The 25389-nt window shown below is 37.2% G+C and overlaps 1 protein-coding gene across 16 annotated transcripts in view; it reads right to left on the minus strand.

The window, feature by feature from the left end:
* mcf2la (mcf.2 cell line derived transforming sequence-like a) overlaps nt 1-25389 on the minus strand; it is an 83110-nt gene that overhangs the window by 26088 nt on the left and 31633 nt on the right. For 15 of the 16 annotated variants that reach the window (XM_048196445.1, XM_048196448.1, XM_048196453.1 and 12 more), the window contains 3 exons: nt 18991-19074; nt 12064-12178; nt 8596-8686 (listed from right to left, as the gene is read on the minus strand). In XM_048196445.1, the coding sequence (XP_048052402.1) occupies nt 8596-8686; nt 12064-12178; nt 18991-19074 (290 nt within the window). Of the gene's footprint in view, nt 1-8595; nt 8687-9071; nt 9392-12063; nt 12179-18990; nt 19075-25389 lie in introns of those variants that run through there. The other variant, XM_048196457.1, reaches the window with a different exon arrangement.

Here is a 25389-nt window from a genome sequence, read left to right on the forward strand (position 1 = left end):
TGCAGTGAAAATGTGGTCACCCTCCCTTCCCCCATAATCGCTTACTCAAGCCATTATTATTATGTGTGAGTGTGTGTGTGTCTGTGTGTGCATGTGTATTTGTGTGAGGACTGCAGTAGTGTTTGTCTGCACACAGTCAATTGCAAAACATTGTCGATGCCGATAATGATATCTAGAGTAAAAGGATGCTGATGGGTCATATAAATGTATAGTGTGTGTATTATATATATATATATATATATATATATATATATATATATATATATATATATATATATATATATATATATATATATATATATATATATATATATATATATATATATCTCTATATAACACATATACATACTAGGTATGGATGATATATCGGCCACCATATAGGTATCCACCGATATATGTTCATTTTTAATGTTATCGGAACAATAAGAACATTTGGTGAATATATTAAAGCCGTATATATAATAAATAATGGATTATTTTCTTCATCTGACACACTTCAGATGCACTGTTCACCAAGATGGTTTTGAATTGCTTGAAATATGATTGTAGTCACTTCAAAAAGGAAAATACAGTTAAGTACAACATGTGCAGCGCAAGTCTGTCAAAAATTTTAATTTAGATTTATCTGCCAATATATCGGTTATCGGCTTTCAAATATAAAGAATTATTGGTATCTGCCAAAATTTTCATATCGGTGCATCCCTAATACATACACAAGTACAAATTTGGATGGCTGGATGGATGGATGGGACAAACATGACACTCACACATGACACACTTTCCAGAAATGAAACAGGAATATAACAGGATACTGAGAGTGAGAACAAGTGTGAGACAGAGAAAGGAATTACTATGTGCATTTATGGGGGTGTAACTCAATGTTCTCCTGGGAAAGCCATATGTGAGTATATGTGTGTGTGTGTGTGTGTGTGTGTGTGTGTGTGTGTGTGTGTGTAAGGAGCTGGAGAAACCGTGTCTCCAGGGAGCAGCTGCCACGACACTGATATACCACAGACTAATCAGACACGTGGCATGTGGAATTCAATTAACGCACGCGCACACACACACACACACACACACACACACACACACACCCCTCCAGTCCACACACTCACTGCATTTCCTAATTCAATACACACAATTCTAATTCAATTACTTTTTTTTGGTTAAATTGGATAGTAAAATGAACCATGCAGTGCAGAGAAATACAACTCATTAAGGTCTATTATTTCCAACAAAACCAAAAACATTCCAATATATAGCTAAGAATTTAATCCCATTGACCCTAATGCTCACCTCAGTGACCTTTCACCTTTCATCTCTCACCCCACGACTAACATTATACCCTGTTATGTACAGCTCAATGTCACAAGTGAAATTCCTCCTCATCAGCGCGTTTCACTCTTAATAACCGTGGATGGACGTGAGGAACCCAATGAGGTGTGTCCTGATATCATGAGGCTGCAGGCACACTTACAGGGTACAAGACACTGATGAAGTGAGTGAGCGTCAGGAGAAAATTCAGATGGCATAAAGCAGTTCTCATGACTGAAAAGCACCTAAAACAGTTATAAATGGTTTAACTTATCAGCTTGTCTCATGTACGGACAGGTTTAGCTGATATATACTTAAAAATAAAGCTTTATTGGCATCGATGATTTCATGAAGAACCTTTAACATCCACAGAACATTTCCATTCCACAAAAGGTTCTTTATAGAGGAAAAAGTTCTTTAGATCATTGAAATCTCTTTCACACTAAGAAAAAATGGTTCTTTAAGAACTGTTCACTGAAAGGTTCTTTAGGGAAATGGTTCTATCATAGCTGTTGAAAACCACCCAGGTTTTGAAACCTTTATTTTTTAGAGTATAATTGAAATCACAGTAGATCTTCATGGATAAACTCAAAATAATTGTTAAAAGCACTGATCATTATTATAAAAAAGTATAACATTGGATGAACAGACGTTTTAAAATGTAAATAGCTGTACACTATTTAAAAGATAAAGAACCTTTAACATTCATCGCATTGTGTTTTCGTCACACAAAAGGTTCTTTAGATTATTAAATGTTATTATATGGTTCTTTTAAGAACTGTCCATTGAAAGGTTCTTTGGGGAACCAAAAATGTGTTCTTCTATGACATCGCTGCGTTAGAAGCTTTATTTTTAAGAGTGTATGTCAGATTGGAATGAAATGCATTTTGTACAGCTTTAACTTCTGATTATCCATTACAAAAAACATTGCCTGATCCATATTATATTATATTATATTATATATATATATATATATATATATATATATATATATATATATATATATATAATATATATATATATATAATATATATATATATATAAATATATATATATATATATATAAAATAAAGTCTGGGAATAGGCCACTTCAAAGAATCTACCCATAGGGTAAAAATGGATGTGGATTTTTTTTTCCCCTTTTACTGCGGATGTCATTGGGTAGACGTTCTCCTGTCTTTCAACACACGAGCCTCTTAACAAGCTCCCTTGAGACGCCAGAGAGAGCACTGAAAGGAGATGGCCATCCACGCTTTCAGGTCAAAGAAAGGAAATGTTTAGCGGCAGTAAAATCATGACCAGCAGCACCATAATAAAAGACCTCCTAACACAGCTGGTTGGTCTGGAGGCTGAAGCGTTCCACCACTGGATGAAATTATTAAAGCGTATTAAATGCTTGTTTTTTTCACTCATCAGCTGTTTAGTGTCTCAATTTATTTATGAGTCATTGTGGAAACAATGGTTCATGCTGTACATATTATTGTTGTCAAAAGTACCGGTACTTTGGTACCAAGTCGGTACTGAAATTTTGAAAATGTGACGATACCCGCATTTCTGTAGTACCGGTAGTACCGAGAATCCGGGTATATTCGGTACCCACTGATAGAGCTGTGGCAGTATTTACGTGAATATGACACCAGTGAAGCACAAAGCTTTGTTTACAGAAGAAATAATAGGTTAGCAATGAAATGTGACATCGCGTCGCAACATTTAGGTTCATGCCGAATGAGAGAGGTTTGTGAGTCCATAAATTTAAGCTCTGTATTCTGTTTTGCGAATCGCGATCTGGTCACCCGATTAGCAGAGAATTTAACAATATTCCATTAGTTATTCCACTGAACATGGAATCTGTTTCTTTACCTAAATCTTCACTCACGCAGGGGATTATAACGTTTCTTTTTCGTTTGCATTCGGCTATTCGCATTATTTACTGTGGTAAAGTAGAAAAACACCGTAGGACAGAAACCTTTTTGCTTGCACGTCAATTTCTATTTAACACAGTTTGTGCTCGTTATTGGACTTTATAAGTGCGTCAAGTTTATCTGTATAGCGCGTTTCACACACACAGTGATTTTTACTTTCGTTTTCTCTGACAGCGCAAAATCAAACATAGCCTGAATGTCTGAGGATAAAACTCGCTCTTCAGACCTTTTACAACAAGTGACAGTTGCTTGTAACGTCAAGAGATAACATGAAGATATTATTAAAGAGAAATGGTGTGTTTCCTGCTTGTGTCCCTCATCCCTCTCAAAGCGCAGAGCAGTAGGCTATATCAAAGACTATAATAACGGGACATCTTTGGGTGGAAATAAAAACAAATGTTTTTAAAATAATATTTAGGCTAACTTTATTATTATTTAGGTTACCATTATTTACCACTATTTATTTCATAGTTTTACAGGCTAGTGTGTTGTTTCACTGATGGAATAGCTAAAATAAACATGCACGTCTGTTACCCCTGTTGAAAAAACCAGCATATCAAGTCAAGTCAAGTCAAGTCACCTTTATGCATATGCTGGTAAGGTAGGTTTTGAAGCTGGTATGCTGGTTTGAGCTGGTTTATGCTGGTCCTATGCTGGTCCAGGACCAGCTTAGGCCCAGCATGGACCAGAATAGGACCAGCATAAACCAGCTCAAACCAGCATACCAGCTTCAAAACCTACATTACCAGCATATGCTTGTTTTTTCAACAGTACAAAATGGATGTTTGAGATTTTTTTTTTATATGTATTTCAACATTTATTTTATTGAGGTAGCCTATATATACAAACACACACACACTCCAAATCATATTTAATGTTTTTAAAATAGGCTATATAAAATAGTAAAATAGTTCCAACAGATTTTTCTGTGGTACTGAAATTGGTACTGAGAACCGTAAAATTTCCATGGTATCGGTACCGACTACTGGAATTTTGGTACCGTGACAACACTAGTACATATACCCCTTAATAACATGAAATAAAAGTGAAACATACATAAAAATCTTATGTTTTAGGAAGTGCATGACAAATAATGATCATGAGATGTTATTATAAATTGTACAAAGTTTTTTTGTATGTATGGGGGGAGGATCATTGGTCATCCATTGCAAATATTACAAGGATAGTACAATATTTCAATTTAGCTACATTGGGGAAGATGTTTATCTGTGCCCAATTATCATACATTAGCATGCATTAGCACACATTAAAATTTCCTTAAGTGAATTAGATTGGGCCATACGGGGACTAGTTCCGGCACACTTCTTTGTTCATTGGTGCATGTTGTAGAACGCCCAAAATTGCACAAATCTAAATGCAAATCGATTAATAGTACCAATTCTTATAACGTGCACAAGGGATTTTGTTCCATGTTAAAAGAAATGAAGAAAGTGATGAACACACTTGCAATTATGCCATAAATGAAACACATTAAGCACATCATTAACCAATCTAACACATAGCACAAGCAAACCCAAACGCCAACACTCCCTCCATGATATATAATGTCTTATTGTTCTTAATTTGCTCATTTGTGAAGCAACCTCATATGTATTTGTGCGAATATTACCAATAAGGACTACAGCACACAATGGGCTTCATTTTGAATTAATTATTATGTATGTATGTTACTAGGACTTTGAATATTTTGTATTGATTCCAGACACGTGTAGGAAAATCTCCTCCGGCCGTTCCACACCAGCTGCACTGCTGATAACCATTACCAATTAGCCATATGTGCTGTGACGGAGGTTAGAGAAAGAAAGGAGTAGATTAAGTGCTTGTGTGTGCCAGTGTGTGTGAGGAGACACCGAGAGAGAGAGTGAGAGAGAGAGAGAGAGAGAGAGAGAGAGAGAGAGGGTGAATGAGAAGAAAGGAAAAATGAGAGGGAGAGAGAAACTACTGTATGTGTAGTAGAAAACATTAAGGAACAGCAAGGTTAAAAGCTCCATTTAAAGAAAAATTTTATATATATATATATATATATATATATATGGCAATTAGATAAATATATCCATTTTTTTTTTCTATTGATGAAGCAACCTAAAGCTGTATAAAATGAGTTTTGATTTTTAAAAGAAGTCTCTTCTGCTCACCAAAGCTTTTAAGAGATAAAAAATACAGTAAAAACAGTAATTTTGGGAAATATTATTACAATTTAAAATAACCGTTTTCTATATTTTAAAATGTAATTTATTCATGTGATCAAAGCTGAATTTTCAGCATCATTACTCCAGTCTTCAGTGTCACATGATTCTTCAGAAATCATTCTAATATGCTGATTTGCTGCTCAAGAAACATTTATTGTTATTATCAATATTAAAAACAGTGATGCTGGTTAATATTTTTGTGGAAACTGCGATCATTTAGGGTTCTTTGATGATGAGAAAATTCAAAAGAACATTTATTTGAAACGGAGATCTTTTGTAATATTATAAATGTCACTTTTGATCAATTTAATGTGTCCTTGCTGAATAAAAGCACTAAATACTTTTGAAAAAGAAATCTAACTGACCCCAAACTTTTGAACAAAAGGCCACATTAATATGGCAAATATGCAAAATACTTCAGATATGAAGTCACAAATACATTAAAGCCTGTTAAAAAGACAAACGTTTGAGTCTCACAATTACTGTCTGACGTGTTAGAGTACTTTAAACATACACTCTTAGAAGAAAAACTTCTATATAGAACCTTAAAGGGTTCTGTCAGGCGCTTCATATTTAGATCCTTTTAGGTGTTCCCATCATCAGATCAGTTTATGGATTTAGTTAATTCATTCATTTTGTTTTAATTCAGTTATAACTTTGATTAAATTTCATGAATTAAGCAGCTTGTAAACATACTTTATCATGAGAAAAATTGAAATAACTTGAAAAAAAAACATGAAAGAATTATGCAATCTTTTAAGACATTTCTCCTTGTATAGAACCTTTTAAAAGGTTCTTTAAAACTCAGTCAAGAACCATTGGGATCTTTATAGAACCCCACTGAACCTTTTTTCCCCCTAAGAGTGTACAGTGACCATGTCACAATGAGCATCTACAGACTTTTCAACGACACAATTAAATATTAAGTGCACGTTGCTCATTACTATCACTTAGTAACACTATCCATTTACACTATTAAATGGACCCTAATGTAAGAGTGACGTGAAATAAGTGAATAATTCATTACATGTTATAATAAACAGTTTGTCCAACTACTGCAACCCAAGTTACCAGTTAAACTGAGCCTTGTTTACCAAACCAAGTTTCATTGTTGTTTAAAAGTTTGGGGTCTGTAAGATTTTTTTTAAAGAAATTAATACTTTTATAAAGCAAGGATGCATTAAATTGACAGTAAAGATGTTTATAAAGTTCCAAAAGACTCCTATTTCAAATAAATGCTATGCTTTTGAACTTGAAATCGTGTATATGAATGCATTTTTTCCCCATTCAGAATATTTATGCTGGTGAAATTTATATAATCTCAGTGCTGTATGAAATAACACATCAGTGAGAGATAGTTAAAGAGTCACTAAACAATTTGACATTCGCCTCTTAGTCCTACAATCCTCACAAAACACTAGCACTTGTTTCCCACTGCTGTATTATACCTCCCCTACAGCAATAAAGTTCATTAATAATGCCAATAACAACACTAACAGCAATAAAACAACAACCAAAGCATGTTGTTTCTATAATTTCTGCCTTGTTTGCACTGCAATTCAAAGACAAATAAAGACAAATTTTTTCTCAATTTCAGTGCTGGCATAACTACCACATTTTGCTTTTGTTTGAAGCAGTGAAATTGATCACCTCCAGTAGCATTTCTGAGCACTGACCCAATTAAACACAGTTAATCTGATTAGCACAGTGACCTCTCCCCTACTGACCATCATACACACGCTCACTGCCTGCGGCCACAACACTTGTTGACAGACTAAAGAGTTTACCAGGAGCATAATAGCACTGATGATCACTACAATCCACACTCAAAACCAGCTAATGAAGAACAGCTGCTATTGTTGATTGAACATAACTTGAGATCATTTGAGCTTTCAGTGTGCTGTGTTTACACTCTTGTGGATGTCTGCAGCATGCAGTGCTGTGATGTGCTAGACGTCTCTGTGGTGGATTAAATATTTACTGTTTCTATGAAAAGAACCGAGGGCCTTGTTTAGATGCCCTCCGATTTGGAATAACGCTGAAATTCTGACTAATCCGCATATACAGCCTTAAGGCACCTGCCAGTCAGCTCCTATTCTTCATACAGCATGGAAAAAACAACACACACATGCACACGCAAAAGTTTCCTCATTCACATGGACACAAAAAAAATGTCATCTTGGAGTGTTGAAACATATGCGCTGCATTTTTTCCTACAAGTACAAATAGCTAAACATTCTTAATTCAAGACAATTAGCAAAATGACAAGTTAACAAATATTATTTTCTGAAAAATGTATCAAACTTAAGTGACTTTGCACTTAAAACAAGAAAAAAAAGTTTGAAAATGGAGTAAGAAAAATACATTTAATTTTTTTTTTCTTATACCATTGGCAGATATTTTTTCTTGTTTTAAGCATATATTATTAAGTCACTTAATTGAGCAATTTTCCAGAAAACAAGACTTTATATGTTAAGTAACTTTGCTGTTGATATTTGTACTGGAAAACAAGACAAAACTACTGCAACTAATTGCAGTGTGGAATTCTCTTAAAGGGAAAGTTCATCCAAAAATGAAAATTCTTGTTTTATTTAATCATGATAATGTATTTTCTAAAAATTATGACTTGTGTCTATCTTCTGTGGAGCACAAAATAATACATTCTGAAGAACAGTTTTTGTCCATGAATTAAAGTCAATCGGGACCAAAACAATATTGGACCCCACTGACTTTCATTGTATAGAAAAAACAAAACATTGAGACATTTAAGTTTTTGTGTTCCACAAACATTTAGTCACAGGTTTGGGTGAGTAAATAATGGTATTTTTAATTTTTTTTTGGTAAACTATCCCTTAGAATATAAAAGTATGATGCTTGCGTCAACAGCAATTTGTGCGTTTCATTTAGCAATGTTAAGTTGACTGAACAAACACATATTAAGTTAAGCTGACAATACTCATTTTTAGTAGAAACAACTCAGATAAATTAAGTTCATGTAGTTTAAGTAATGTGAACAAGAATGTTTGAGTGAAACTAACAACAGTGAATGTTTATTTTTTTGGAGTGTAACACAATATACATATTTACACACATGCACATCTTATTTTTATTCTCACACATACACACAAACACACACACTGTGTGCTCACCGCGATCCGCAGCAGTGTCCCCTTCACTGATGCCCATCTGTCTTGCCGGCGGTCAATGACCAGGATGAAGCCGACCCCCGTCGAGCTGAGACTGAAAATCAGAGAGACACCATCACCATGGCAGCAAGGGCACACACACACACACACACACACACACAGGCACGCACACACACACACACACACACACACACACACACACACACACACACACACACACACACACACACTTCCAACAATCATAAACATTGACATACTGAAGATGTCACATGCCTTAAAAGGCATCATTAAACAGTTCTCTAATAACTAGCAAGCACACTGCAGTCATCCTTACACATCAGACTGACAAATTAGCCAGCACTCTGTATACTGCAAACCGTTATTTCTTATTTTTCATAGGGACACATCAGCATTTGCCCCCTAACACCCATGATGAATGCAAAATATATCCAAAGGCGTATTAATACACATAGACGTACGTTGGAATGCACTAGCCCAGAATGCAAACGTGGCAACGTAGCGCAGAGATGCTGAGCTGGTTGCTACGTCCATCACCATGGAAAACGGCAGCTCTCCGCGCCAGCAGTATCAAGCTGCTTTTTAGTGACCGAGGCAGCTGAAAAATCCAATTACACACTCCTGATATTAAAAAAAAAACCCAGCTTGAATGTGCAGAATCTACCCCTAATGCTGATATTCCAAGTGTCCTTCAGCAGATTTCGATGTACACAGATGGTTTTCCCTCGGTTTCTTTCTTCTCTTCAGTGCACCTTTGCTTTCATCCCCTCTGTTTATGGTTCCATTTGAATGAGTGCCACCGTAGGCACAGACCGGGAGAGCTGCTACATTTTGCCTCCCCCTCTACAGCAACCAATCGTGCAGCATCAGGTGCTCCCTCTCAACCAATCAGAACTCAGGAGAGCGCTGACAGACAGAGACTCGGAGTCTAGCTTGAATTGCTAATACAGAAGGTGGGTGTGAGATAGGAGTTGATTGATAATGAAAGCTCCTCCCAATAGAAACTGGCACTGCAGATGCTCGTGTATCAAATCTGCCGCCATTACAGTGACATACAGATTGTGTGTCTCTCTTTCTGGCTCACATTACCGCTCCCGCCTTCTCCACCGAATTTCACACTCCCATCCCTTTTCTCTCCTCTCATTCCCACCTCCCCTGTCCCCCCTTTCAACCTTCGGCTGTTTTTCTCAGGAACGTTTGTTCTCCACTCCTTTCATAGAGGAGGGTAAGAGAAAGGAAAGGGATGTAGGGGTCTTATCAGCTGAAAAAGCCCCCGGTGCAGATCTGCACTGACATTGACTGATGACCTTGAGTGTCCGCAAGTAATAAAGATCAGAAATCTGATTACAATCATCATTGTAATTATAACCTTCCATTCAAAGGCTTCTAGGGGGTTCTAAAGCCATCGGGTGCTTCATTGCACATGATTTATGGTCATATTGGTGCTTCGTCTATTACTGTTTTTAATTATTGTTCTGTGTTGTTAGTGCATTGTATTAAGAGTGACAAGCAATATATATTTTTATTATTATTTTTTTTAAAATTTTAGATAGCTGTATGCTTTGAGTGAACAATGGGATGAAGATATTGAATAGAGCGCATTTGCATTTTCATTGTTAGCGCAAAAAAATATAACCGCAAGATATTTGGGTTTGACTGTAAATTGTTAATATAATTTAATAAAATATTACATTTAATATTGTAGAAGTTTTGTCAGAAACCACAGAGCAAATTCAGGGCAATGTCTTACAAATCTTTGGATGAATTTTAGATAAAAATATTGAGGTTATATTTAAAATAAATAGAAATAAAAATTAATTAAAATAAAAAAATTAAAATGAAACAAACTTTATTTAAAATTAATAATAATAATAATAATAATAATAATAATAAAAAAATTAAAATAAAAATTAAAAATACAAAATTACACAAAAATTTTATTAAAATAAAATAAAATAAAATAAAATAAAATAAAATAAAATAAAAGGACCTCTGGGATTGTGGCATTATTTTCAAGCACATTTCCTTGATTCCATAATTTGTCCAGACAGTAGCATAATGATTTTTTTTTTTTAAATTAGCATTAATTCATCCTTTTACGATTTCATTTTTTCTTCACATAACAGTAATGGGAATTATTATTATTATTGCATTATAACACTTAGAACTAAATTATAATACTTAGGGCTAAATGTACTTAACTGAAAATAATGTCAAAAAATGTCATGATGCAAAAAGTAAAACATAATTCCCTATTCCATTCTTTTGTGTTGAAATATGACTAAAGCACATTCTTGAGGGTTTATGAAATTCATATCTTTCATCCATGAGCTGCTGTATATTGCTCCTGAACTCCTCTCATTCACCAAATCAGAACCAAATTAAAACCCCATCAGCCATTTTCAGCATGAAGAAATCCATCTAATTACTCAATCACCCCCTCTCTCTATTTCTCAAGGGAATAATGGGGAAACAAAAGATGCAGAGAGAGTGATGGAAAGCAAAGGACCAGAATCTCTTTCATTAGAATATTAACAAGGTGTGTTAAATTAAAGAGGATTTCACGGGATCAGCAAACAGACCAATGCACTACTGAACTTTCACAAGGATTAATATTCAATAAATAAATAAATAAATTATATACATGCAAATTAATTCAACATCTCTAGGTTACTTAATGATATGATGGCATCTACAAGTCATAATAATAATAATAATGTATTTCCCAGAGAATCACATGTATTCAAATTATTCACAAACCAAGAATGCATATGTAAAACTATTAAGATCACCTTGTTAACCATGTACATAATCACACATTCTAATTTAATATGCATGATGAATATTAATGAAGCAGCAGTCAAACAAACACACACACACAAGCATGTCACATTTTCATTGAATTGCAAACAGCACGATGCATGTTACATTGGGAAAGCACTAGTTTGCCCCCTTCTGTCCAATTCAAGAACTAAAACAAACCACCAACATACAGTATTTCTCATCTATTCTCTCATCTACAGTACAGTGATATGAATAAATAAAATAATAATGCTAATGCTAATAGGATTATCTGGGTAATTTGTTCCCACACTTTTTCACCACGAACTTCCATGACATTTCAAATCCTTCATCATCACTGGACTTCAAACCATGTTCTAGAGATTGGGACATTTATCTTAGAAACGTTTGGAATTAGATTAGAGTAGTATTAGCATATATTAAAGTGCACGTCTCCAATAAGTCCTTCAATGGACAGACTGATGTTATCACACTGGTTTGCATGCAAGTCTACAATATCTACAAGCACTAACTACCCAACAAATAATGACTTTTATAGGTATGAAGAAAAAAAATATTTATTTTCACATTTCCTGAAACTTCAGAGATTTCCATGAATCTAGGAAGCCTGGTTATGGTAATGACTGATCCTTCCACCTCCTGTTTTCTCACCTGGGAATGCTGGTCAGGTATGTCAGCACATTGTGAAACTCCTGCTCCTCCAGCTCACCAAACGCCGGGTACTCTGGGAAAATAATGATGGGGCTGCCATTCTGTCCTCGGCCACCTGGAAATGCAGATTTGGAAGAATGCAGCTGTTAGCAATTCTGTTTAAGATGCAGCATGAAAATTAAACATGTTTTTACTCCATTATGCCTTGTTTTGATACACATTTGCACTGTTATAATATATGAAACCCTGCAGATTTAGAGTGGACATTGTCTCCTGAACTCATCTGAACTCATTTACAGTCTGACCTTAGATCTGATATATTTTAAATATCAACACTTAAGGCCCGTTCACACCAAGGACTATAAAGATAATGATAAAGATATAGTTCTAAAAATCTTTTTCAATATTAAAGAATAGCAGAGTTCACACCACAGCTACAGTATAACGATAACAATATCATTGGAATCATTTTTTTAGAAAGATTTTATCCAGCTGATGAATGATAAAATAATTGACAGCCAATCAGAATCCGTCCTGCTGTAACTAGCTTGAGCATTTAAAGTGAAAGACAAGAATGTGCTTAGAATTAACAGAACGATATCGTCCGTTTGTGTGGACGCTAATATAGTTATATTTATAGTTATCATTCTTGGTGTGAATGGGACTTTAAGCATTTAAAAAGTCTTCTACCCACAAGGGGGCACTTCCACATCTTCCCATTTACAGCTCACACAGAGAAAGACAGAAACTGTGTACATTCACAGAAGACTAATCTCATCTATTACAAACTGCATAGACGCTTCAAGGACATGAGGCAATGTCAAGGACACAATGCAACACCATGAGGACAAAACCTTCAGATCTCCTCTTTTCCTGTCACTGAACTTTGCCTTGCAAATACAGATGATACCATTTGAAGACACAGAGATAAACATCACACACATCATTTCTGGGGCATTCATATTGTCAGTGTGTGTGTGTGTGTGTGTGTGTTTGTGAGAGAGAAAGAGAGAGAGAGAGACAAAAAGGGAAAGAGGAAGAAGGACATGTTTGGTGCATTGTGTGCAGTGACAGAGGTCATGTAATGGTGTATGTGTGTGTTTGGCTGCTACACTCTGTGATTAATAGAGCAGGATGGATCCACTGCAAAGCTCACTACTAACACCTCTTTGACAGTCACACACAGGCACACAGGTGTGCACACACACACACACGAGGTGAAAAGGACGCTGCTGTCGCATTTGTAACCATCAGTAGAGCAAAACCAAAGTGCTCCAGTCCATCTGGACCAGGTGAGAGAGAGAGAAAGAGGGTCATTCCATAATATTAAAAACACGCCATCCAAAAAGACAAAGAGGCCATCATGTTCAACACACACACCATAGGAAAATAAAAATAAAAACAGACTCAAATGGTACTGAACGATATAATAGAGTAAGAAAATAACAGAATGGAACAGAGTAGAGTGGAGTGTATTAGAGTAGAAAAGTATAAACAGGTAGAATAGAGTATATAGTATATTAGAGTAGAACTGAGCATAAAAGTAGAAGGGAATATAAAAGGGAATAAAAGAGAAAATAGAGTAGAATGGAGTATAAAGGGTAGAATTGTATTTAGTAAAATTGAGTATATTTGAAATGGACATAAAAGTAGAACAGAGTAGAATTATGTATACAACGATATAATAGAGTAGAATGAATGGAGTATAAAAGAGAAGAACAGAGAAGAATAGAGCAGAATTATGTATGAAAGGGTAGAATACTTCCAGTATTCTCAGGAATACTTCCAGAAAACATTGTCGGTGAACACAATCCACCGCGCCATTCGCCGTTGCCGGCTAAAACTCTATAGGTCAAAAAAGAAGCCATATCTTAACATGACCCAGAAGCGCAGGCGTTTTCTCTGGGCCAAGGCTCATTTAAAATGGACTGTGGCAAAGTGGAAAACTGTTCTGTGGTCAGACGAATCAAAATTTGAAGTTCTTTTTGGAAAACTGGGATGCCATGTCACCCGGACTAAAGCGGACAAGGACGACCCAAGTTGTTATCAGCGCTCAGTTCAGAAGCCTGCATCTCTGATGGTATGGGGTTGCATGAGTGCATGTGGCATGGGCAGCTTACACATCTGGAAAGGCACCATCAATGCTGAAAGGTATATCCAAGTTCTAGAACAACATATGCTCCCATCCAGACGTCGTCTCTTTCAGGGAAGACCTTGCAATTTCCAACATGACAATGCCAGACCTCATACTGCATCAATTACAACATCATGGCTGCGTAGAAGAAGGATCCGGGTACTGAAATGGCCAGCCTGCAGTCCAGATCTTTCACCCATAGAAAACATTTGGCGCATCATAAAGAGAAAGATGCGACAAAGAAGACCTAAGACAGTTGAACAACTCAAAGCCTGTATTAGACAAGAATGGGACAACATTCCTATTCCTAAACTTGAGCAACTTGTCTCCTCAGTCCCCAGACGTTTGCAGACTGTTATAAAAAGAAGAGGGGATGCCACACAGTGGTAAACATGGCCTTGTCCCAACTTTTTTAAGATGTGTTGATGCCATGAAATTTAAAATCAACTTATTTTTCCCTTAAAATGATACATTTTCTCAGTTTAAACATTTGATGTGTCATCTATGTTGTATTCTGAATAAAATATTGAAATTTGAAACTTCCACATCATTGCATTCTGTTTTTATTCACACTTTGTACAGTGTCCCAACTTTTTTTGGAATCGGGTTTGTATAATAGAAAAAAAAATAGTAGAATGTAGTAGAATGAAGCAGAGCGATGTAAAATACAGTAGAAGAATAAAGCAGACTCGTGTAGATTAGATTACAATACAGAGTAGAGTAAAATGTAGTAGAATAAAGTTGAATACAGTACATCAGACAGTACACAGACCAAGAAGTAAGGAACACAGACAACATTAACAGGAAAAAAGATAAACACACTCCATAAAGAGCTTTCATCAAAACTTCACATACTGGGTGACTTTAGTTTCCTGTGATTCCATCAGACACACACACACACACACACACACACACACACACACACACACAGTATGATAATGATAATATCAGACACGGGCCTCTGCAACCGTCTGGAGGAAAAAGGTTGGACAGAAAAAGAAAAAAAGATGAAAAGAGCAAAAAGGAAATGAAAACAGGAAATAAACAGAGGAAGCGTCTAGCAGTGGAGGTCTGTCATTAAATCTAGGTGGAGAACTGAGGCCTGAGACCAGCAGAGACCAGAGGAACATAAACACACACACGGTGCATATGCTTCATGGACACATGCAGACTGTACATGAAATCTCTCACTTGTTCCCGCATTCACAAGTCACTACATAATGAATGCTCCAAATAGTGCACTATAAGGGGAAGTTGTTAAGTGAGTGAGCAATCTAAAAACAAAACAAAAAAGTATTTCTCAGCAGTCCTCTCCAGATTGCAAGATGGGCAATATAGTGTTGGTAGTGTTGGCTAGTGTACTTTAGTTGTGCACTATAGAGGGAAACAAACTTTCCATTAAGAATTCAGGCAACAGTTTAAAATGGATGACACCCCTTTATAGTGCACTACACAATTGGGAGTGACTTCTTAAGTCAAAAGGCCACCAGTTAACAGAAACCAGAGGTGCAATGAACACTGATTCTTTAAATACAGTACTGTAATTTACAACGCATTAAAAATGAAATAGGTCCTTAAAATCTGAACTACAACTGCACCATTACGCAGCCAGCCAGAGCTCACTGAACCTCCCTCTCTCTCTCTCTCTCTGCAATGACTTTATTTAACAGATTACAAAAATAAGCTTAGTATTATGAACGTCCTATTTGTTTCTGTAAATAATTTTGCATGGAATGATGATGTTTCTTCAATGATGCAACTTGGTTGTTGTTCACTCTTCTGGCACTATTGTTGTAAATGTTTAATGGCATGTATAATGCATGAGTTGAGAGTCAGGGTTTGTAAATATTCAGAGACTCTCTCATAGATTTGATGCAATAAAGGCATGAGGGGTTTTTATAGAAAACCTGAATCCCAATCTAATCCTCTTATTCACTATAAAACTCTTCTATAGGCCTCACACACAGCCTAACTGTCATTCAAATATCCTCGCAAAGCACATCAGCTCAGAACGGTGTTGTCAAGCGCATTGTCATGGTAACACTGAATAATTAAGGGGTTTCCTCCAGTCAGGCGTTATCCTGGGCAACCTGAGCTGGGCCCTAACTGGGTTATTTATGGAGACTGGAGAGAGTTTCTGGAGTGTTATTAAGTAACTGCGTGTATATATGTGGAATCTGTGCATGTTCTGAATGAATCTGCCTTGAAAGCAGGCATTTATAAATAATCTCTGTTGCGTATTCACATGTGAAACCGGACACACCATACCCAGGATACTGTCAAAACCCTAAATATAGCTCATTAGATCAGTGCTTCATTCTCTCATTAGATCAGTGCTGCAGCAGACACTGCAGAAACATCTACACTATAAACGTTTGAGTGAATGAGAGCGTCAGCATGGATTTCTGAAGGATCATGTGACACTGAAGACTAGAGTAATGATGCTGAAAATTCAGCTTTGCCATCACAGGAATAAATGACATTTTAAAATATATGGGAAAAAAGGAGTTTTGTATTTTAGATCAAATAAATGCGGCCTTTGTGTGCTTAAGAAACATGAAAAAACTTCTGAATGATAGTATAAAGGTTAAAAAACAGTTAAACAGCTAAAATTGTGTTCTTTCTTCAGGTAAAGGTCAGTGTTTAAAGGGGTGGTTCATTGCGATTTCACTTTTTTAACTTTAGTTAGTGTGTAATGTTGCTGCTTGAGCATAAACAGTATCGGTAACACTTTACAATAAGGTTCATTAGTTAAACATTATTTCATGTATTAACTAACATGAACTAACCATGAGTAATACATTTGTTACTGTATTTAATAATCTTTGTTAATGTTAATGAAAACACAGTTGTTCATTGTTTGTTCAAGTTAGTTCACAGTGCATTAACTAACGTTAACAAGATTTTAATAATGTATTAGTAAATGCTGAAATTAACATTAACAAAGATTAATAAATGCTGTATAAGTGAAGTTCATTATTAGTTCATGTTAACTAATGTAGTTAACTAATGTTAACTAATGAACCTTATTGTAATGTGTTACCCAGTATCTGCAAAGTTACAGTGCTGAAAGTTCAATGCAAACAGAAATATTGTCTTTTAAAGTTATGGCAGTTTAATGCCTACAATTACGACCAGTTTGGACTACAACAAGCTTCTTCCCGGGTTGGTGACATCATAAACCCTGCCAACGGGAACAAAGTGGGCGAGGCCATGACGTGCGGCATTTTGGAAGCGGAAGAGTTGACGACACCAGATGCGTCCAACACGACACGTCAAAAGATAACAGAACCCATTATAATCAGTGATACTGTCTACACTGGATGCAGCGCGGAAGACACTTTAAAACTTTAAAAGCAGAAGCTGCTGTTTATGCAAGTATTGTAAATAAACATACAAATTATAAGTACTGTATCGCCAACAAACACTAACAAACTTCTATGTTCATAGACAAACAGTTGTTCATGATATAAATTAAACGATACCTTTACAAAAATGCTACTACTCAGTCACGCATTCGGCTGCAGTAAAGCTTTAATCAGGATAAAACCGTAACGTTATATTGAAAGCTAACATAAACAGCAGTAACATTTACAAGTGACAGCATATCTAAACACTTTGACACAAATACAAATGGAAATACTTACCATTCATAAACGTCCTTTAAAAACCGTGCTTGCAGAGGTTCTGCTTGACCCTCTTCATCATTACTGCTATCTGGGTCTGATTCGGGCTCAATTTGATATGGCAATATAGATGCTAATCTGAACACATTGCGTATTTCAGAGGGAGTGGTATCATAGAATCAGGAAGTCAAACCGGCCGTTCAAATGACAATGGAGACAGCGGTGTAAAAATATGTCTTTTTTTAAAAACCGAAGCATTATGACGTTAAACTGCGCCCCATAAACACAATCAAGCCTAGAAAAAAAAAAAACAGTGAACCACCCCTTTAAGCAAAAAACAAAACAAAAAAACAATCAGCACATAGATTTGTGCCTACTACCTGGGGTCTGCTGCATGAAGTCGGTTTCAGTTCCTACCCAGGTGAGTTTGAGATTGGTTTGAGCAAACTAGTGGTGTTCATTACCATGGTAACGTATGCTACATGGCTAACCTGCTCCAGAGCAGGGTTTATTCTGGGTTAGAGAACCAAAACTGGACCGATCAGCTGTGAGCAAAGTAACATAAATCTGAAGCAATAAAGCCATTATTTAGCCAGTATATCTTACTTCAATTTAAAGCAGTTTACATTGCTAAAATTTTAGAGACAAAATTGCCTGTCTTTTGCTGCAAATTACTTATTACTGTATATTTATATGATATGAATTAGAATTATGTATAAATATGTAAAAATAATAGATCAAACCCTGAGTTGACAGAGAATGTTTATACAGAGCGTTTTGAGGCTGCTGAACCTGATCTAAACCAGGATGGATTTGTGTGGTTTTGTAACTCTAAACCCACCCTGAAACTCCGAGGCTGTTCAACTAGCTTCATGCAACAGCACTCCCGACTGCTCTAAATGTAAGCACCTTTGCTGGCTTGATCAATGTACACATCTGCACCACTTGATGTTAAAACTAGAATTTTTATTTTTGAAAGGCTTTTAAAATTAGCTATTTCTTCTCAAAATTAAAAATAGTTAGTTTTTAACGTTACCAGTGTTTTGTTGTACAAGTAAACTCATTTAATGACAATCATTTTGATGAAGCTTTCAGAATCTTTGACAGTGAGCACACGATGGTCTTTATTAGCAATGCATTCTGGGATTGATTGCAGAGGAGACTCACCTGACAGGAAGGCAAACTGTTTCCTGAGGTCTGGGCTGATGTCTGCAGCACACAGAGGACTGCTCTCCTGCTGCATAATCTCATCTGCATGAGAAATAAGAGATTCAGTTAGTCCAGAGCATTAAAAAAAAAAAAAAAAAAAAAAAAAAATGTTGTTACTTTACTTTAAAGTGCCCCTATTATGCCTTTTGGGATATTACCTTTTATTGTGGTGTGCAATATAGTTGTTTGTGAATGTAAAAGGTCTGAAAAGTTTCAAAGATCAAAGTTCACATTAAATGGAGTTATTGTCTCCCAAAAGAAAGAACTGATTCTGAACTGCCTGCAACGAGTCGTCAGTAATTCCAGTTTTACTTCCTGCACAAACCTATGTAGGTTTGTAACAAATCTGCATAATGCCAGTCTATGGTCTTCATTGGCTACCTGTGAACAATGTCTACTTTGACCCTCAAACACTGTAGTTGAGGACTGGAACAGTTTGGTCTGTGACATCAACATGTCGAGAAGATGCTGTTTTCTGGGCTGAGAAAGCAAATCCACTTTGAATGCACTTTCAAAGGATGAGGACTCGACTTGATACGATATAGACGTCATAATTACTGTTCATATCACAAGCACTGAGGAAGCCCCTGGAGCTGAAATTCAAATATGGGCTGTGTTCGAAATTGCCCCCTTTACCCTCATTCACTATTCCCTAAATTAGTCCACTAATATAGTTCACTTGAGGGAGTGAATGAAAACAAGTGAGTGAATTCTGATTGCGCCCGAAGGGCTGCCGCTTTTGCTTTGTTTGTGCTTGCTGTTTAATAATTATTTGAAACTTAGCAAACTGGCAGCTTCAGTAGTAATGAAAAGATTTATCTTTAACTCTGTCATGGAAACTATGTATAATCCTTAATTAGACAATTTAATAATCAATTAAAAACTCAGAGACGCATGAAAAGGAGAGGAGGAGTTTAGAGAGACTGAATCCTTGATCAAACAGTTACTTAGATACTGTGACAAAAAAGGTGTTGCTGCAATGTATATTATGATGAAATGTAAGTGATTTTGACCTTGGATGTGTGTAAATCTATTGTAGGAGTCTTTAAAATGGCAAAGTAGGGGCACTTTAAAATGGAAAAATATTACTTTTTTAAAAGACTAATTTATCCTAACACCACCACACAATATCATATAGACACAAGAATCTGACTTCACATTCTTAATGCGCATGTGTGTTGTAGTGAAGATGGCATGCTCATCTGAGTTTGAGAAGAGCAGCTGTATGTTTGGATGGAAGAGCGGTTGGATGGATGGAAAGATGGAAGAGCAATTGGATGAACAGACTGATGGAGAAGAGAAGGTAAAAACAGAGGAAAAGCAGAGTATTTTTATGTGCATCAGGAGATGATGGATTACTATAAGCAGCTTTTGAGAGTCTTGAGCCACTGCGGGGTGTGTGTGAGTCACTGCCGTGGTGCGTCGCATCTCTCTCAGGCTCAGACTCTAAGAGTTTAGATTGGATATGTTAGCATGCTTCAGGTTAGAGTCTGAACACACATGTCAGTATGAATAAAGGTGAATTCAGGCCTGTGGACAGATGAATCCAAAACAAACCAAGACAACATGATCATCCTGACAAACCATTGGCACAGAGCCTATCAGCAAGGATAAAGTCATTGGACATAAGTCGGAAACACACGCACACACATTTTCATCTGTCTTTCCTGCTGTTAGAGGTTCTTGGGACCTTAAGGAATCTCTGTTAAGGATCTTGAACTCAGCATATGGGTATGCAAGTAGGTCACAGATAAACAGGACTGTAAGTGGGCTTACTGATTTCATCATTAATTCTCTTTCCATTAGTCTTGCTGCAGAGGCTTTACAGCAACTCACTGAATAGTTTATGATATTCAAATGTTATAATGTTCACTCAAGACAAACATAGATAACATCCCTGTGTCCAGCCACCAACAACAGACCACATCCATCTGTGCATAAGACCATCTGAGTCGTCAACACATTACAACGCACGTTGTAAGTAACAGATAGGATGGTTTTTGCTGCTTTAAATTAGCAACAAGTGCAATATTAACAGTTGGGGGGGGGGGGGGGGGGGGGGTGGATATCACACACAGTTTCTGCCTCATGTTAATCTTGAGTACCTATAGAGTAGTACTGCATCCTTCATATCTCCGAAAAGTCTTTAGTTTTATCATATTTATAAAATATACATTCGTTGTACCGAGTCTTTTCGAAAACAGCCGAGCACCAGGAGGCATGTGTTTGGGCGGACCGTTTTTAGAAAGCCATGTCATGCGCGAGACACTGCAAAGGATGCAAGCAGGACCGTTTTGCACGTCAGATTAGTGTGTGTTTACGTAGAAAAACAATGGAAAGTAGCGCATTGGAATGGAGAAGCGCATTCTGTGTCAACGGCTCTTAGGTTAACTATGAAATAATTAATTTATTTCAGCATATTTTCCCACTCTGTGTATTGTTGTTTTGAGTGGTTTACAATAAACAAACAGACACCTATAGTGGTCAGCTAAACAAATGTATTTAAACACACACCATACATCGCATGATCCCTTGATAAATTAAAATACGTTCATGTTGTTTACTTTATGTGCACTTACGCGCCGACAGCCATCAACACGCAGACACTAATTTGAAGCAGTTTTACTCACAGGCCACAAATCTTGGCCCTAGCCCAGCCCTGGCCCGAGATGCTCAGGCCTTAGTCCGGCCCGTGTCCGTCAGCTTGTCAGAATTTTCGGCCCGAGCCCGACTGGAGCCCGTGTATGTGCGCAAGGCGCCGGCGCGATTTCTCCATTCAAGCGCTGCGGGTACGTGACGGGTGTGAATACTCATATTCTGTTGTTTTATATGCCATATTTGCACATGTATAGCCTTGAAAATAACATTTTGGTATTTTTAATGGGTCACACCGAAATGAACATCCCTAATTTTAATTCAATTCTCACTCTTCCAGCTGCTGTGCTGAAGGCGCACTCTCTGCTACACTAAACATGAGGACGCGCGCACGCAGTCTCAGAAATGAGACGCAGCTATGGTCTCATCATGTTTCCGCCAGTACAGCACTATATCTATGCATGTGTTTGTTTTACCATCATCAGCTTCTCATGGTTTATTTTAATTAATGGATGTCGAAAGTATTAAAAGGAGGAGAAGCCTAAAACAGGCCCGAGGCCCGGCCCGCCTCTGAGCTATGACGTGAAAATCGGCCCGAAGCCCGGCCCGTGGGCCGTAAATAAGTCGGGGCCCGTCAGGCTCGGGCAGAAATGCAGGGCTCTAGCCGAAATGCAGGGAACAAACAAAGACACTTGCGCAACTCTGTTGCTGCCCCAGAAAAACAAACTCCATCCACTGTTCCCTTAACGCTGGGTTCTTTTGGAAGCTGAACAGGGTTGTCTTGCCCTGACAACCAAAAACACACTTCTTTGGTGACTTTGTGAAGTCCTGTGGCCTGTGCAGCGCTGCCGACGACTTCAGTAAAGCCTAATGTGCATTGGTGGGCGTGCTCTTGCTCTCTCGCTCTGGGGTGTGTTTCTCAAAGCAAACAAAGCAAAGTTCTGACGTTACCAATAGAGGTCAATGAGACTTACGACCATGGTTCAACAACGATGCTTATGGGAAACGCACACCTGGTCGACATGTGCGTGCACGCCTTCCGGGAGGAGTGCTCTTACAAGGAGTTCCGACCATAATGACATCACACAGACCCATACTCGAAAAAAAGAGTCCAATGTTTATGGGGATTTGGAAGAGTATTTTTGGCACAGAAAATCTCCGTCATTCATCCAACTCGTGTTTTGAAACTTTGGCCACGTTTAGCATGAGAATCCAACTCTTCAATCAATCCCATTTTTACTCAAATGTAAAGATGCGCTCTACCCATCAACAAACAAGTGTTTGACATCTTTACTGTGATTTATATTATGTTACCGTTGATTATGCTGTGAGATATTATACCATATTGTCTGCAAAAAACAACACAGCCTTCACATCATCTGATAAAGTGGCATGTTAATCTAATCTCCTCACACAGGAAATGCCCTTGTTTGGAAGCTGTGGAGTACATTAGAGAAGCCGCCAGGAGAAGATAACGCCTCTTTGAAGCCTGAAGGACGTTGACGTAAAACACATTACAACATTACAGAAAAACACTCCAGCTATTCACCCTGTTATTAACTTTCTGTAAAGTTCAATGACATTGTGCCTGTTCTTTAAATGAAGGTTCAGCATTTCGCAAAGTCGTCATTTGTTGGACCATACAAGTACAGTCCCTTGAACTTCAAAGTTCAGCCCCCTCAGTGTCAATAACATACTCTACTCAAACTGAACTAGACATCTCCCCTTCCTTTCCCACCGCTCCACTCCCAGATGTCACTGATCACAGGTGAGCACCTGTTCTCACCATTTCCAACACCTCAGTCACTACAGCCATGATGAGCAATGGACAGATGCTTGAGGATAAAGAGAGAGCTGTCAATCCTTAATTGGATCAACCCTGGTAACACAGACGGGGCTCAGACTTAAGAACAGTAACTGTAGTTGGCGAAAGTCTGGCTTGTTGCACAGATCGCAGACCACATTCAGATTAAGTTGTTTACAGGGATTGCTGGTCTCAGATCAGCCACGGTCGAGTGACTTTAGAGACAGCTGCCACAGCCCAGGTTAAAACTAGGCTAGAGAGGTTAAAGGGTTTGTTCACCAAAAAAAGAAAATGCTGTCATTTATTACTCACCCTCGTGTCGTTCCACATCCGTAAGACCTTCGTTCATCTTTGGAAATAGTTATAACAACTATGAAAACGTTCCTTCCATGCCAAAGCCCCTAATGTTTTGCTTTTCTTTTTGCCATCCATACTCATGAAGTTCATCTCATATATTCATCACTTGTTGCTTCAGGCTATAAGGGTTCATTCTACAGGTTGTGTAAGATCACAAAGACAAAATCTGATGGAAGAGAACTTATAAAAATAGATTTGCTTAAAAAAAAAAAAAAACAGGCCGAGGGAATTTATGTCCAAGTACTCCATGACAAGTTCCTCTGTGTTCCAAATTGGATTGTATTCCAAACACTATTATACATTTAAGCAATTAGGTATGAGAGGCTGTTACATTGTGAATGTAGTCACGGCTACAGGGCACATGACATAGACACAGAGGAATGCCAGCAACTCCTTCATCTGCACAACAAAGCAATACATTATACATTACACATTGTATTACATATATATATATATATAAATAAAAGGAATAATTTTAATTTCAAGGAAGTCTATAACAATACTAAAGGACCAATCATAACACAGGACAATATTATAAATTATACAATACTCTTTTGAGAATTACAGATTTTGAAGAAGAAATATTAAATATGCGCGTCAGTTTCTGAATTATAATGTCAAAACAGTCTATATGACAAAAAGAACTTCTAATTAAGAAGTCAGTTTGTGATTTTATCCTCAATCCAATCACCGGATGCAGTGTCTCATTTACATTTATCCCATCGCTCCTGTTTAACAATGGTAGTCCGTTGAGATAGAGGGGGACGCGTTCAGTCTTGTCACTGTCGACTCAGATAGGCTCATGAGAAAGAAGCTTGAGCAAAGTCCAACGTTTCATTCACCATCTCATCTCTTGGTGTTTAATCAACAAAGCTATGGCACAGAGCCTCTGCTCAATACAAAACATCCTCTCACACATCCGCAAAACCAAAGCAGCAATAACAGGGCTATAGAAACGTCCCGGGGCCCTGCGTGGTCGCCAAGAACACCAACCCCACATTGACAAAGCGTTTCAATGTCGGAGCGCGGGGCGCTGGGATTCACAAGAACCGGGGGAAGGGCAGACACTCTCATTTTAATGCCATTCAACGGATAGACGAGTATTCTTTACAAAGCCTTACATATTTAATGCCACTCCGATGGGTTGAGCCGTGACCGCTACCTCAATGTGATTGAAGATCTGGGTTTGGACTGTAACCTAAAAGATCCCAGTTATAAAAGACTCGTATTCATCTCAGGAAACTGATAGTTTTAACTCTGTTAAATAGCTGACAAAAGTAGAACCACAGAATGCCTAATTAATGACAAGCTTTGTGTTTTAATACAAAATAAACATTTATTTAAACACCAGAAAGGCAGTTAGATAAAATACTGTTTGACCCTCAGAACATACATCAATGGGAGGCAACAATCCTAAATAAGTAAATAAAAGTGTCCAGTAACACTGACAGTAACTTTACATGGTGGCAGTGCTAGAGACAAACTTTTGGAATACAAAATTTGGTAACTAAGAAGATTTAAAAACAGCTTTGCCTCATATTTACCATTAATCTCATTGGATAACCATCAATCATCAACAAGATAACATCTCTAGTTGAATT

The sequence above is a fragment of the Megalobrama amblycephala genome, linkage group LG7 (assembly GCF_018812025.1).
Source record: "Megalobrama amblycephala isolate DHTTF-2021 linkage group LG7, ASM1881202v1, whole genome shotgun sequence".
NCBI classification, from domain to species: domain Eukaryota; kingdom Metazoa; phylum Chordata; class Actinopteri; order Cypriniformes; family Xenocyprididae; genus Megalobrama; species Megalobrama amblycephala.